Source organism: Rhamphochromis sp. 'chilingali' (assembly GCF_963969265.1).
Source record: "Rhamphochromis sp. 'chilingali' genome assembly, chromosome: 15".
In the NCBI taxonomy this organism is placed as follows: Eukaryota; Metazoa; Chordata; class Actinopteri; order Cichliformes; family Cichlidae; genus Rhamphochromis; species Rhamphochromis sp. 'chilingali'.
Genome location: NC_137942.1, coordinates 12,455,726 through 12,469,859, shown reverse-complemented (window position 1 = coordinate 12,469,859; position 14,134 = coordinate 12,455,726). Strand labels below are relative to the sequence as shown.

General features: G+C 40.5%; 1 protein-coding gene across 7 annotated transcripts; it reads left to right on the top strand.

Moving 5' to 3' along the window:
• The first annotated feature begins 1,286 nt into the window (after nucleotides 1–1,286).
• On the top strand, nucleotides 1,287–14,095 carry hgs (hepatocyte growth factor-regulated tyrosine kinase substrate). 7 transcript variants are annotated; one of them, XM_080904388.1, is made up of 20 exons: nucleotides 1,287–1,445; nucleotides 4,081–4,165; nucleotides 4,341–4,416; nucleotides 4,592–4,684; nucleotides 5,343–5,460; nucleotides 5,737–5,789; nucleotides 5,907–5,975; nucleotides 6,128–6,252; nucleotides 9,331–9,415; nucleotides 9,965–10,063; nucleotides 10,166–10,261; nucleotides 10,402–10,440; nucleotides 10,546–10,710; nucleotides 10,804–11,017; nucleotides 11,111–11,283; nucleotides 11,364–11,504; nucleotides 11,760–11,943; nucleotides 12,089–12,225; nucleotides 12,325–12,507; nucleotides 12,689–14,095. In XM_080904388.1, the coding sequence occupies exons 1-20, from the start codon at nucleotides 1,409–1,411 to the stop codon at nucleotides 12,800–12,802; spliced, it is 2,286 nt and encodes a 761-aa protein (XP_080760514.1). In that variant the 5' UTR covers nucleotides 1,287–1,408; the 3' UTR covers nucleotides 12,803–14,095. The 7 variants fall into 7 exon arrangements, with proteins under 7 accessions (XP_080760514.1, XP_080760511.1, XP_080760510.1 ...); XM_080904385.1 differs by having other exon boundaries at nucleotides 9,304–9,415; XM_080904384.1 differs by having other exon boundaries at nucleotides 9,301–9,415.
• The last annotated feature ends 39 nt before the right edge of the window (nucleotides 14,096–14,134 follow it).

The following is a 14,134-nucleotide window of genomic DNA, read 5'->3' as shown; positions in this document are numbered from 1 at the left end:
TAAAAAAAATCTCAGAAGGTTCGTTTGAAAATCAGAAGAGCATGGTGTCTTTCCACTGTCACCACGTCCATATAATATACTCCACAGTCATGAAAACTGAGAATTCAGTAGACTAGACATTGCTGTCGCTCACGGTGAAAGAATTTCGTCAATACGACTTGTACTTTTCATTTGGGAGCGATTTGTTTGGGGCTGACTTTTCTGTTCATTTTAAGCAGCAAAAGTGAGGTGCATGTCTGTGTCCGTGTGTATGGAGGCATTTGGGTGCAGTCACTATAGCAACCAGGCTCACACGTGTCTGCTTAACGAGCTCTCTCTCACTCTGCCAAGATTCATCTTAAACACTTCTCTTTCAACTGCTGCTGTGTCCACAGTGTTTGCTCTACAGCCATCATTTTACCCTCAAAACGTATCCATCGTTCTTCTCTTTCCAACACCGTGTCTTTCAAAAGCTCAGAGATGTAAACCTGTAAAACTGTGTGGATCCAAGTGGAGGGCTCACATTTTAGTCATTCAGTGATTCAAAGAATATGAACTTTTAATATTCATTCAGGTGTTTTCTGACTCTAAAGTTTCTTTTCTCATTTCTTAGATTTTTCTAATTTACAATTAAAACATTTTCAGCTTTTTTCCAACTTCTTCTTCTGTGTAACCTTCAGCTTTTAGCAGTTCAGCACTTTTGTTTTCACGTTAAATTCGGGTTTTGTTTTTTTTTATCATTCAACATTTTTAACTCAAAATTCAGCAATTAATTCATTTCAGTGCATACATTCAGATTCAAGCATTCACACTGCAGTTTCTTCAGAAAATGCACTTTCTAGTTCTTCTTGTTCTTTTGGCTGCTTTCTTTAGCGAAGAATCTTCTCTTTTCCCTCTGCCTAGCATCTCCATATTCAGTATCCTTTGTCTTATATAGCCACTATCGGTCCTCTGCACGTGTCTAAATCATGTCAGCCTTGTCTATAAACTGCTCAACATGAGCTGCCCTGTCAGTATTGCCTCAGAACCAGTCTCTACTGTAATTCCACCCTCACCTTAAACCAATCTGTCACTCCTACCACACATCTCATCAATGACTTGCTGATAATGCATATTTTTATTTAGATTTCTAAAGCGGCAATCATCATGTCAAGGTTTCGCTTAACAATAAATCAATCAATAAATCAATAAATAAATTCAATAAATTAAAAATAATAATAAAATGCACCCGTAATTGCGCATACTCGCCGCGAGAGGGAGACATTTCATGCGTGTCGCTGTTTCTGCGACGGAAGTGGGAAGTCAGAGGAGGCTGTACCTGCTGTACAGCTGTGCTCCGTGGCTAACAGCTAACCTCCGTTGTGAAAGTATCGGGATCCGCTAATTAAATAAGTCATCTCGACAGCCACTCTGAGACTCTGACTTTAACATGGGAAAAGGTGGAGGCACATTTGAAAGGCTTCTCGGTAAGTTAACAGCACATGCGTAAGTTGAGAGTAAAATAAGCAACTATAAGGCAGAGTGCGATGTTTTCCAGCGTATTGTTTTGACAGTCGATCGGGCTGTGGCTCCCAGGCCAGCTAGCTTTTTTTTCCTAGCCTGCTAACAAATTCGCTGCTATTGTTCGAAGGCCAAGAAATGCTAAGAAGTTAGCTGAAGCGAACAGTTTTAACTCAAAGTCTGGTCCAGTGTTATCGCCTTACTTTTAGTTAAGCTAACCAAAGCCGTTGTTGTGTTCCTGTGCGTTTCATACACGGTAATATACGATTAGCTGTTACTTCACACATTAACTACCCCATATCCAAGGAAACCAGGCAGACAAACACAACGCTGGTATTCGTGAGGCGCTCTGTTGTCCTGAGTTTTTTTTTTTAAAGACCACAACAGGTTGATTAGTTCGCTGACACATGTCTATAATTAGCGACTGGGATACTTTGTGATCCACGTATAGACCTACGCTAACGTCAGATGGCTAATAGTTGCTTTTACTCCATGACTAATCATAGAAAACAAGGCGTCTCTGTCGTAGCATGTTTCAACAGTTACCTTGGTTTAAAACGAGTCCCAAGTGAATTTCCAGTTATGCAACAACAAGTTTCTTGGGCTACAAAGATGAGCAGGTTAACTAGCGAACCTGGATGAAAAATGTATACACCCAGTAAATGTCAAATTATTTTGTGAAGTGTCAAATGAATACGCAGCTGTGCATATTGATTACTATTAAACAATTTTCAGACATTTTAGGTCTCTTTAGTTCAGCTGGAGAGTTTTGCCTACTCTGCCAATGTAACCAGTAATAATTTGATATTTGAGGCCTAAATATCAAAGTGTTTGTATTAAAACCATCAAATAGGTTATAAATCGTGTGTTTGATTCTCCTTACCAGTGATGGAAATGGTTTCAGAATTTGAATCCATTAAATATAATTCCTGCCGAACTTATCGTTGCAGTCCCAACTTGTTTTTCTCAAGGATTCAAGGGTTTTTATTCCATTTCAAACGTGTGTATTCACATGAGTTGAAACTAAATTTAGCACTCAGGTCCCTGTTTAACGCCAGCAACAATGAGAACACACAAGAGAACAATATACAGAAACAAGGAAGAGAAAACATATTTACAGTGTCATAGAGAATGAATAATCATTTTTTTAAGGGTATGGAGGATATTGCAAATGCACAATTGGTGTCTTTGTTACGATTGGCTAGGAGAAGTAGACACAGAAGCAGTCTAAAAGCATGGTGGTTCTGCTCTTGATACTCTGTGGCCTCCTGCCTGAGGGGAGGGGAACAAACACTGCATGTGCTTGGTGAGTGGGGTCTTTCAAGATAGAGGAGGCCCTTTTCCTGTATCTGCTGGCGTAAATGTCTGTAGTGATGGGGAGGCCCTCAGCAGAGGCGTTTTCTCTGCCGTCCTCAGGACACTCTTTCCCCACAAATCTGCAGAATAGGTTTAAGACTGAGCTAACAAGTTCCTCGTACTGCAACCTCCTGAAAAAGTGGAAGCGTTGGTGTTGTTGTCTTAACCAGGACGGAAATGTTGTGACACCAGATAGGGTTTTCAGTGAGATGTACACTAAAGCTGGTGACCACTTCCACAGTTGTTCTACTGATTTGCAGGGGCGGAAGCTAGTCTTTGTCCCTTCTAAAAAGCACACTCATCTCCTTTTTTTTTTCTTGAACTTGATGCAGAGATACTACACCTGCACCACCTCTGCAGTTGTTTACCCCCTGCCTGTAGTCAGAATCATTGTTGTTGTTGAAGCATAAATTTTACCTGACGTTCAAAGTATAGAAGCAGATAAAAAAATAAAAAAAGTCTGAACTGAGTAATGCACACCTCTAAACCTATGATCAGATTCGCAGTTTTATAGCAGATGTCATGTGTATTTAAAACATTTAATCTTTTTAAATATATTTAACTCAATTAAACCACCATTATGTGTGGGTGATTGCTGAATTCACAGCACACATCCTTCAGTTTGACATGTAATAAGATGATATTTGGTTCCTAAAAATTGGGCAGTTTTTTTTATTTTATGATTTGCAAACAGGTCGTTTGTTGTGCTGAAAGTTGGATTAGGTTCCACTTGTATTTAGAAATGCAAATCAAGACCAGGTTTCATCTACTAAATGCATCGCAATCATATGCCAAACAGGATTATCACTTCGTGCTATCAGTGCTTTCCTGTTTTCCCCACAGTTCCGCAGGGCATAACAAATGTCAGACCCAGGACTGCAGCGCTTTGGCACACCTGAATCATATGCAAGGCTATTTTCTTTCTGACAGCTGAACTCACGGAAGCATCTGTAGCAATAAAATATTTTTAGTTATCCCTGCTGATGATGATATAATAAATAAGTAGATCTCTATTATATCATTAAGGTTTGACACCTCAAACCTTTTGTGTGGTAATAGTTTGATATCATACAAAGATCGATCTGGAGTCCTACGTTAATAGCAGGAGTACAGATGTTTCTATAAAGATTAAAGCATGTGGAAGAAGCGTTTGTTCATGTGTAACTGCCGGTGCAGTTTTGTGGAGCTGCTGTTGTAGATGCCATTTGACAGACATGCATGTTAAAGCTTTCTGTACTCATGCAGATAAAGCCACCAGTCAACTGCTTCTGGAGACTGACTGGGAATCCATCCTGCAGATCTGTGATCTCATTCGACAGGGAGACACACAGTGAGTGATTCTGTCTTCTTCCCCTCTACAGTCACATCCTCCAGCAGCTGAAGATTTAATACAGCTTCGACTATTGTCTTCAATGTTTTTGAAATAAACATACTTGAGAGTTTGCTTATTGAATTTATGCCAATGATTCTGCATTAAGTGATATCTGTGTTTTTTGTCCTTGCAGAGCTAAATATGCCATTGGGGCCATTAAAAAGAAGCTGAATGACAAAAATCCACACGTGGCGATTTATGCACTTGAGGTAAGACGTGTGGAAAGTATACAATCAAAAATACAAAATCTCCGTTGCCTGTAAACATAGTTTGATTTTTGCTTTGGTTGGTGTGTTCTCTTGCTTTGTCACCTAACTGTGGGCAATAGTAGACTTGGCATCTTTTGCGTTGGGTTGTTGAGAATAATGCAGCCTCACCCTTCAGGTCTTGGAGTCAGTGGTGAAGAACTGTGGCCAGACGGTGCACGATGAGGTGGCGAGTAAGCAAACCATGGAGGAACTGAAGGAGCTACTTAAGGTGACATTCATTTTATCTACTCCCTGTCTGCTCAGTTCCCACCACACTCTTTTCAATGCCATTCAGAGATGGCCTGTGTTGTCTTCTTACTGTGAAGCTTAATTTGTTGGCAGAGGTCAGGCGGAGTGGTTGCTTTGGCTTAATCAATGAAGAGTTTTAGTCTTTATTCAAACCTTTATTCAAACACAGGCTCCAGATTCCCAAAGGTGTACATGTTAGAGTGATGTTAAAGTGAGCAGCCACACAGTGGTCTGATATTAAAGTAGTTGATACTAAATGAACTTTTTAAAAAACAGGTTTAGCGTCTTTACAGTGCTTCAATTATATATTTTGGCTGGAGGCTTCATAAGCTTTCCCCCTCTCCTATGACTGCTCACTCTTTCAGCTGACTGGATTACAGCATGAGCTAGCAATATTTGATTGGATCCTAACTGTATCATGTGACACAGGCTGTATACCTCATGCTGGTTTCAACTTCCTGGTGATGTCATTGCCGTGTGACAGGAGTCTTTTTTTTTTTTTTTCAGATGAAAACAAGGGACTTCCCACCTCACAGTGTTGATGAATTCAGTGTGTTATTTGTCAGTAGAATTCAGAAACAGGGAAAGTAGACCTTTTTGCTTTAATTGTGTGTAAATTCCTTGACTTCCAGAAACAGACGGAACCAAATGTCAGAAACAAGATCCTTTACCTGATCCAGGCCTGGGCTCACGCCTTCCGCAATGAACCCAAATATAAAGTGGTTCAAGACACCTATCAGATCATGAAAGTGGAAGGTAAGCTTGAACGAGCCGAGTGCTCACATCTGAAATGAAACCAAAGGATCTCTGAAAGCTTACTGACCCAGAAAATGTTTTCTAACAGGCCACTTAAAACTGGGTGATACCAGTTCAGATGATTTGTAATGATAAAAAACTGATTTTATTGATTCAAATTTCATTGTCAAAAGGTACATCAGCAGCTAGAAGTTATTGCCTCTTTGTGATTTTTTTTTTTTTTTTTTTTTTTTTGTAGCTGTTGTAAAAAGATTTTCTGCTTTTGTTTGTCTGCAGGTCACGTTTTCCCCGAGTTCAAGGAGAGTGACGCCATGTTTGCTGCTGAGAGAGTAAGATATTTTGTGTTTCTTGTTTTACTGATGTGTGAAGAGAGTTATGTTTTTGTGGCATGTGCCCCTTACATTGAGAAGTAGTTGAGTAATGTGATGTCTGCTTTGTTTATCTAGGCCCCTGACTGGGTTGACGCTGAGGAGTGCCACCGGTGCAGAGTCCAGTTTGGCGTTATGACAAGAAAGGTAGGCCGGGCCTGCTTGTAACTAGGCCACTTGGAGGTTTTATGGTTTCCTTCATTCATTTGATGCTGTGAGTGTGTGTCTGCGTGTATGCGGTACCTTCTCACGGCGCATGTGTGGAAATCAACCTCATTTTGTGTCCTGTGCTTTCCCAGCACCACTGTCGAGCCTGTGGTCAGATTTTCTGCGGCAAGTGTTCGTCTAAGTACTCCACTATTCCAAAGTTTGGGATCGAGAAGGAAGTGCGTGTGTGCGAGCCCTGCTTCGAGCTGCTTAACAAGTGAGTCCACAGATGTGGTGATTAAAATGTTAGAATTAGTGTGAAAAACAGGCTGTGTGTAACATGGTGGCCCTGGATAGTACAAGTGTTTATGTCTCACAATTATCTAGGGTGCAACAGATTAAACACAATGAACACGTGATTGATTTTATTCAAGGTAAAAATGATATGTAGCTGTGATATGACTTGTAAAAAATGATAGGTTAAATATGTGCAGCTGTGGTGCTGAGGTAAAATGCAGAGAATGTGTTATGGAGAGAGGAAAGAGGGCAAATAGATGTGTGGTGGAATGAGGAAGTGCAGGAAAATATTCAATGGAGGAGGGAAGCAAAAGAAAAGTGGGATAGTAGGGGAGATGAGTAAAGTAGACAAGAGTACTAGGATGTTAGGGGTACAGCAGAGGTGGAAAAGGCTTAGAGTGAGCTGTATGTGAGGCTGGGCGCTAAGGAACGAGAAAATAATTTTTATCGACTACCTAGACAAAAAGATAAAGCTGGAAAGGATGTGCAGCACGTTAAGTTGATTAAGGGTAGTGATGAAAATGTACTAATGAGTGAGAGTGTGTTTTGAGAAGTTGGAACAAATACCATTAAAGAAAAACACGGAAAGACTTCTAATGAAAAAATGGTATGTAGATATATGAAGATAATGCCGGTTTTAAAAATAAACTATGTAAACGTATGCAAATGATGTCTGCGACTGTGTAACGTGTTCTGAGGCATGTTTGCACATGTTTGGCAGCTGATACTGAAAGACTGCTGGTAACACTGGGTGAAACATGCTGTGTAGTCAACTGCTCCAAGCAGTCGTTAAATTGTCTCACTCGCAGCTGGTAATTCACAGGACAATGCAGAATGATTTTAGCTGGACGTGTCAAGCTAAAATCAGGAAGTACTTAGTATGCTGCAACATGAGTAGTTAAGTTTTTTTTCTAAAAAGAAAAGAAATACATGGATTGTGAAAACATGCAGACTATGTTTGTGAGCCTGTCTAGTAAGTAAGTAAAGTTTATAAGGCTTTTCACAAGACATGTTGTCACAAAGTGCTGTGCAAACAGAATAATTATAATGAAATATGATAGAAAATTAAAATACAGTTAATAGCAATACAAAACCAGGCTCAAAATAAAATGGAGATGATTAATAAACAGTGTCAACAAGAGCTTGTTTAATACGTTTTTAACTGATGTCTATCAGAATGAACAGCTCAGAAAGCAGTTCAGTTTCCTTCTTTTGGCATCAGAAGAAAGTAAGAAAAGCGCTGGCTTTTAAAATGGACTGAAGCAAAGTGGAAAAGTGTTCTGTTGTCAGATGAATTGAAATTTGAAATTCTTTTTGGAAAACATGAATATTATATCCTCTGGACTGAAGAGGAGGTGGTTTGCTATCAGTGGTCAGTTGCATTCTTGATGGTACTGGGGACCTGGCAGCCTGCACATCTGGAAAGGCATTATCGGCACTGAACGTTTTTTAGAACAACATACGCTCCTAGCCAAATGACGTCTTTTTCAGGGAAGGCTTTGCAAGACAGTAGTTGAAGAATATGCCTGCACTCCATACCTTTCACTGATTGAAAGCAGCAAAGAACACCTAGAATCCCACATCACACAGGAATTGGACAGCATTCCTTAAGAAAAATGTTTAAGTGCAAAAGAAAATAATAAATAATACTGTATTATAAAATAAGTTATGCAAACAACATAAAACGCCTTGTTTTATGTTGTAAATAACATTTTAATTTATGCCTTATAAATTAAAATATTATTTCCTTATTATAAAACTTTCTTAAATTAGTAGCAATAAAACAAGTTCTGACAGTATTATATTTCTTGATTGAGGTAGCGCTAATGTGTATGTGTGTACACACACGTGAGCTAGTGAATGAGTGAGTATGTGTGTGGGATCCTTTAAAAGAGCATGTGGCGGCTGCAACAAAGCAAAGTGAGCATATCAACAGTTGTGGTTTGAGGCCGTTTTTCCTGCAGCAGAAAACAGACATTCTGATGATGATGATGATAATATTATTATAATGATGATAGTATATGTATGTGTGTGTATATATATCTGTATTTTCACTATCTCTTCCACAATTTGGGGGGGGGGGGCAATCTGGACAAAATTTGTATGAACGTCATCGCACATACAACAATAAATAATGTTGAAGTAATTAGAGATGGCACGATGCCACTTTTTTTTATGTCCGATACTGATATCATAAATTTGGATATCTGCCGATACCGGTATGAATCCGATATAGTGTATTTTTCAATCAATAAAACAGGTTGTTGTTTTTTTTTTATATCTTGCTGCATTTTGTATAAGTTCATACTCACGTTTTAAAAAAACAAAACACTAAAGCTATTCTGTTATACCTGTATGCAAAAAATACACTGCACCCAAAATATTTCATAGTTCAGCAATACTGATCAATCTAATAAACCTGAACCTACACGATCCTCCCTATTCTGGTATTTTAAAGAGTACTTAGCAGAAATATTAAACAACCTAACTAATAGGGTTGTCAGCTCCCAGTAAAAAAAAAAAAAAAAAATAGGGAACCACCCACCCTCCGCCTCGTGATGCTTAATCGACGTAATCAACTAGAAGTAATAAATCAGACATTAGGACATTTCAGCTTCGACTTCAAGAAATCGTGATATGCGTCTTCACTGTTTCCTGTTATTTATACACAGAACAAAGAGCTGATGAGCCAGATGTATTGATGATAAGGGTTGTTGTTTACTGTTTCTCTAATGTAGCAGCTTTCTGTATGTTAACTGGGGAAAAATACTTAAACACAAAAATAACAGAACTTTAGTGAATAAGAACGACAAACTAAAAACAAAGGTGTGTACCATACTTGGAAGCATTGTTTGTCAGTGTGTGTGTTTGGATGGAGATCCGAAATCCAAATGGGAGTAACTTGAAAGTGTTTCCCATGATGTTTTGTTGTATTGTTCTCTCTTTGGAGTGCTACTGTTGTTTCAAGCAGCATGCTTGAAACTCTGATTTACAAGGTTATTTGTCCTCCCTGATCCCTCTTCCTTAGCAGCCACCCCTCCCTCTCTCCTCCACTTAGGAAAGCTGAAGGAAAAGCCCCTTCCTCAGGCTCTGCTGAACTGCCACCTGAGTACCTGACCAGCCCACTGTCCCAGCAGTCACAGGTAATAATTTGAAACTCTTTATATCAATCACTGTCTTTCTAGATTTTTTGTTTTTGTTTTGTTACCTGTTAAATATAGGACTTAAATGATTTTCGAGTTATTATATTGTTGTTGTTTTTTTACATTTTAGACAGCTTTCTAGCCTTTTTGGAAAAAGTTGCTAAAATTGTCACACTGGAAATAAATAGTCATGTACACCCCATCATTCATTAGCTTAAAGAACCACCTTTACCAGCAATCACTTGAAATCAGTGTTTTCTAGCTGACTTTAATTCCCATATTGCTGTGGAGGAAATTTGTCCCAATCTTTCCTACAGTGTTGCTTTGGTTCACTGAGATTTGCAGGCAGAGCTCTCTTAATGTAATTCTACAGCATTTCAATCAAGCTGAATGTCTGGGCTTTATTTGTGGTCATTATGAAACCTTTAGTGTTTTCTTTTTCAGCTATTCTATTGTAGATTTGTTGTAATTTAGATGATCCAGTTGCAGCCAAGCTTTCGCTGTTGGACTCTCCTGCTATATATTTCTCCTGCTCTTCTTTCTCACCAGATGCCCCCCAAGAGAGATGAGGCTGCCCTGCAGGAGGAGGAGGAGCTGCAGCTGGCCATAGCTCTTTCTCAAAGTGAGGCTGAGGAGAAGGAGCGAATGGTGGGTTGCTAAGCTGAAATGCTCATTTTTGGGTATGGATGTGTTTGTTTTCAGCTAGTATATAGAATAAAAGCTGACACACAGCTGAATGCTCAATTGCAGAGACATAAGAACTCGTACTCGATGTATCCCAAAACCGATCCCACCCCAGTGACTTCCTCAGCTCCCCCAGTCAGTACCCTCTACACTTCCCCTGTGGTAAGGCTGTTTCCAGCAAAATCACTTATACTCTACAAAAAATGTTTTTATGATTTTAAAAGCATGTTTGAAAGATTTTTATTATTGTTAAGCAGATTTTAAAATGCATTCTTTTTTGACTATTATGAAACACATTGCAGAACTCCTCTGCTCCATCAGCTGAAGATGTAGATCCTGAGGTACATGTGGTATATTGCTCTTCTCAAATGTTAGCAGTATTGCTGATTAATGGAAATGCTACACCGTGCTTTTAAAGCTAATAAGGAAATATGACATCATTCCAGCTGGCCCGTTACCTGAACAGAACATATTGGGAGAAAAAACAGGAAGAGGCTCGCAAGAGTCCCACCCCCTCAGCCCCTGCCCCTGTGACATTGGCTGAGCCACTTCCGGCAATCAGTCAGCCCGTGGAAAGTCACGTCCCTGTCCAGCCTGTCAACATAGTGGAGGTATGCTGAAGTTGTGAGCTCTAAAAAACCAAAATCAAGCTAAACACAAATGAGCCCCTGCTCATGGTTTGCCCTGTTCATCCCCTCTTTCAGCAGCAGTACCAGAATGGCGAATCAGAGGAGAACCATGAGCAGTTTCTGAAGGCTCTGCAGAATGCTGTCACCACCTTCCTGAACCGCATGAAGAGCAACCACATGCGTGGGCGAAGCATCACTAACGACAGCGCCGTGCTCTCACTCTTCCAGTCCATCAACAACATGCACCCACAGCTTTTGGACATCCTCAACCAGCTAGATGAGAAGCGATGTAAGCGTTGGCCTTGTGTAATTGTGTCCATGTTTATAGATTTCTCTCTCCACGTGTCCAGGCTCTGAACTGTGATGATCTGTGTCTTGTCAGTGTATTATGAAGGGCTGCAGGACAAGCTAGCTCAGGTTCGTGATGCTCGGGCCGCTCTCAACGCACTCCGGGACGAACACAGAGAGAAACTGCGTCGCGCTGCAGAGGAAGCGGAAAGACAGAGGCAGATCCAGCTGGCACAAAAACTGGAGATCATGAGGCAGAAGAAACAGGTACTGAACTGAATCTGTTCAATGAGAGTTCAGATATAATAGGCCATTACCATGCTCACAGGTATTTCTTTGGACCGCAGGAGTACCTGGAGATGCAAAGACAGTTGGCCATTCAGCGCCTCCAGGAGCAGGAGAAAGAGAGGCAGATGCGTTTGGAGCAGCAGAAGCACACCATCCAGATGAGGGCCCAGATGCCTGCTTTCTCTCTTCCCTATGCCCAGGTACACATTTTATACTCCATCTGGCCTCAGACTGAACTCAACCCAAGGATAATCTAGTCAGTAAATTCACTTGATATTGCAGAAACCAAATGTCTCAATAATAGCAGAAATATATGAACCTAAAGAATAAATTTCAGCTAATGAAACATTTTTTTAGATTTCAGCAGGAGACTTTTTATGTTTTTGAACTTTTTTTTAAGTTCATTGTAATCTTTTGGTGAAATTTTAATGCTGTCTTTATTTGCTGTTATGTAGATGCAGTCTTTGCCCCCCAATGTCGCGGGAGGGGTGGTATACCAACCCGGTGCTCCGCCCAGCTACCCAGGCACTTTCAGCCCCGCTGGTTCTGTGGAGGGTTCACCTATGCACAACATCTATATGAATCAGCCAGGGCAGACTGCACCAGCACAGTACCAGGCTATGCCTGGTCCTACCACAGGTGAGGAGGTTCACAAGAAAAAGGATCAGCTGAAAAGACAAGAAATCTACCAACTTTGGTCATCTGGTGTTACAATTAGCGATATGATCTAAAATCTTAATCGTTCACTACAATGTTTTGTGTTTCCTCCCCCCCTTTCTTTCAGATCCCAATATGGTTAATGCATACATGTACCCACCTCCAGGAACTAATGGGCAGCCCGCTCCTCCGCCTGGTCAGGCTCCACCCACAACTAGTCCACCCTACTCCACCTATCAGCCCACACCTACGCAGGGTTACCAGGTCTGACAAAGCTCCACTTAAATTTTCTGATTAATACATGAAATGCCACAAAAACGTTTAAAGATGAATGCATCTCACTGTTCTCTGTGTTTTGTGCAGAATGTGGCCTCTCAGGCGCAGAGTATGCCCCCCATGTCCCAGGCACCCCCCACTAACGGTATGGGTTATATGGGTTACCAGCCATACAATATGCAGAACATGATTTCAGCATTGCCGGGACAGGACCCCAATATGCCCCCCCAACAGCAGTACATGCCAGGCCAGCAGCCCATGTATCAGCAGGTCAGTTGTATATTTATGTATTTGAAGCTTCTGACAGACTAAAAGTTAATTGGTTCAACTGTCATTCACAGTTAACGCATGAAAGCTTTCTTTATTTTTATCTTTGGTATTTTTATTTAGGTTATTTAAATGTCAGTCCTGGCTAATCTTCCTATTTTTACTTGTGCATTCATGCTGCTAGGTTGCTCCCCCTGGTGGCCCCCCGCAGCAGCAGCAACAGCCGCAGCAGCCGCAGCAGCAGGCACCTCAAGCCGTGCCGGGCAGCGCAGAGGCACAGCTCATCTCCTTCGACTGAAGGGCCTCACGCTGCTGGGTCTAACACACTACAGCTCCTCTCCCTGTTTGGTCTCTTTCTTCCCTCTCTGGACTCTGAGGATACCCTCTGGAAACACACACATAATTCCCACTTTCCACCTCGCTGTGATTTTTGTGGCAACGTGAAATATTGTGATGATGTTGCAGAACTGTTGCTCTCCTTGCCTCTCCCCCGCTGAAGTATAAAAATCAGGAGGGGTGAAGCTGCAATGGGAAGCGCCATAACCAAGAACCTTCACCCTCTTCCTCCTCCTTTCCAGCTGATATGTATGTAGTATCTCCTTATTAAATGAATAACTGAAGAGCAGAAATAGTCAGTGGTATTAAAGTTACAGAAAATATGACCATTTAGGAGATTTAAAAAAAAAAAAAAAAAGAGAGAGAGAGAGAAGAAGATGCAACCATCCTTTGTCTCACATTTTTCTAAATCCAAATTTGCATGTTGAAATTTCAGTTCTTTTCTGGAATGGAAGCAAATTATTTCAACGTGTTTTAACAGTTTAAGAAGTGACTGAGAAACATCTGTATTCACTGTTTAAGATGCTGTTGGTATGTCTGAAGAGTGACAGCACAGTCAGACACCTGGAAAAAATCTCACTAATGCATAGGCAGTAGTTTTCATATCATCCCTTCTCATAATTACAAATTAGAGTCTTCTTTTTTTAATGGGGGGGGGGGGCATTTATTTGTTGTGTGCTGCTTCAACTGTGTGTTAATATAGTTTCAGAGACGATGCAGGGATTAGCACGTTACGGGAAACTGTTTAGAAAATTAGCTGGGTGGTTGTTTTGTCTTCATCAATTATACTTAATTAACTAAATCATTAAAAATCCACAATTAGTAACAAAAAAATATTCATACTAAAAGCAGTCCAAAAGTTCTAATAGCATCTTGCATCCCTTCTGTTAAAGCGACTGGTGTTGCCGAACATCAAGTGCCATCACAAAATTGAAGCATATGAATTTAACCTGTAATAAAGTGCAAGTTTCCTCCAGGAGTCCCAGCCTACATTCTATTAGTTGTAATTTTCACATATACAGATGCCTGCATCGGGAGTACATGTGGGCACTCTTTCAAAAGTCTGCTTGAGTATCCAGAAGTGAAGAAAAGCTTGCAGAGCAAACATGATGTGCTGCATGTATGTATCACACACCCAATCAGTGGTTTCTGTAACTCTTCAGTTGGCATCTGTGAACTTCTTTATTCCAACATACTGATCTGACTTTGAAGTAATTTTAAAATTATATTTAATAAATATCTGGTTCTTACTGTCCACGTGCCTCGACTTGTATTTTGTAACCACACACAGAGG

Excerpts from the sequence above, each read along its gene's own strand:
- hgs (XM_080904382.1), top strand. The coding sequence starts at position 1,409 with ATGGGAAAAGGTGGAGGCACATTTGAAAGGCTTCTCG. Across the intron at positions 6,253-9,300 it reads TGCTTCGAGCTGCTTAACAA|CAGCCACCCCTCCCTCTCTC; the intron begins GTGAGTCCACAG and ends CCTCTTCCTTAG. Across the intron at positions 10,711-10,803 it reads AGCCTGTCAACATAGTGGAG|CAGCAGTACCAGAATGGCGA; the intron begins GTATGCTGAAGT and ends CCCCTCTTTCAG.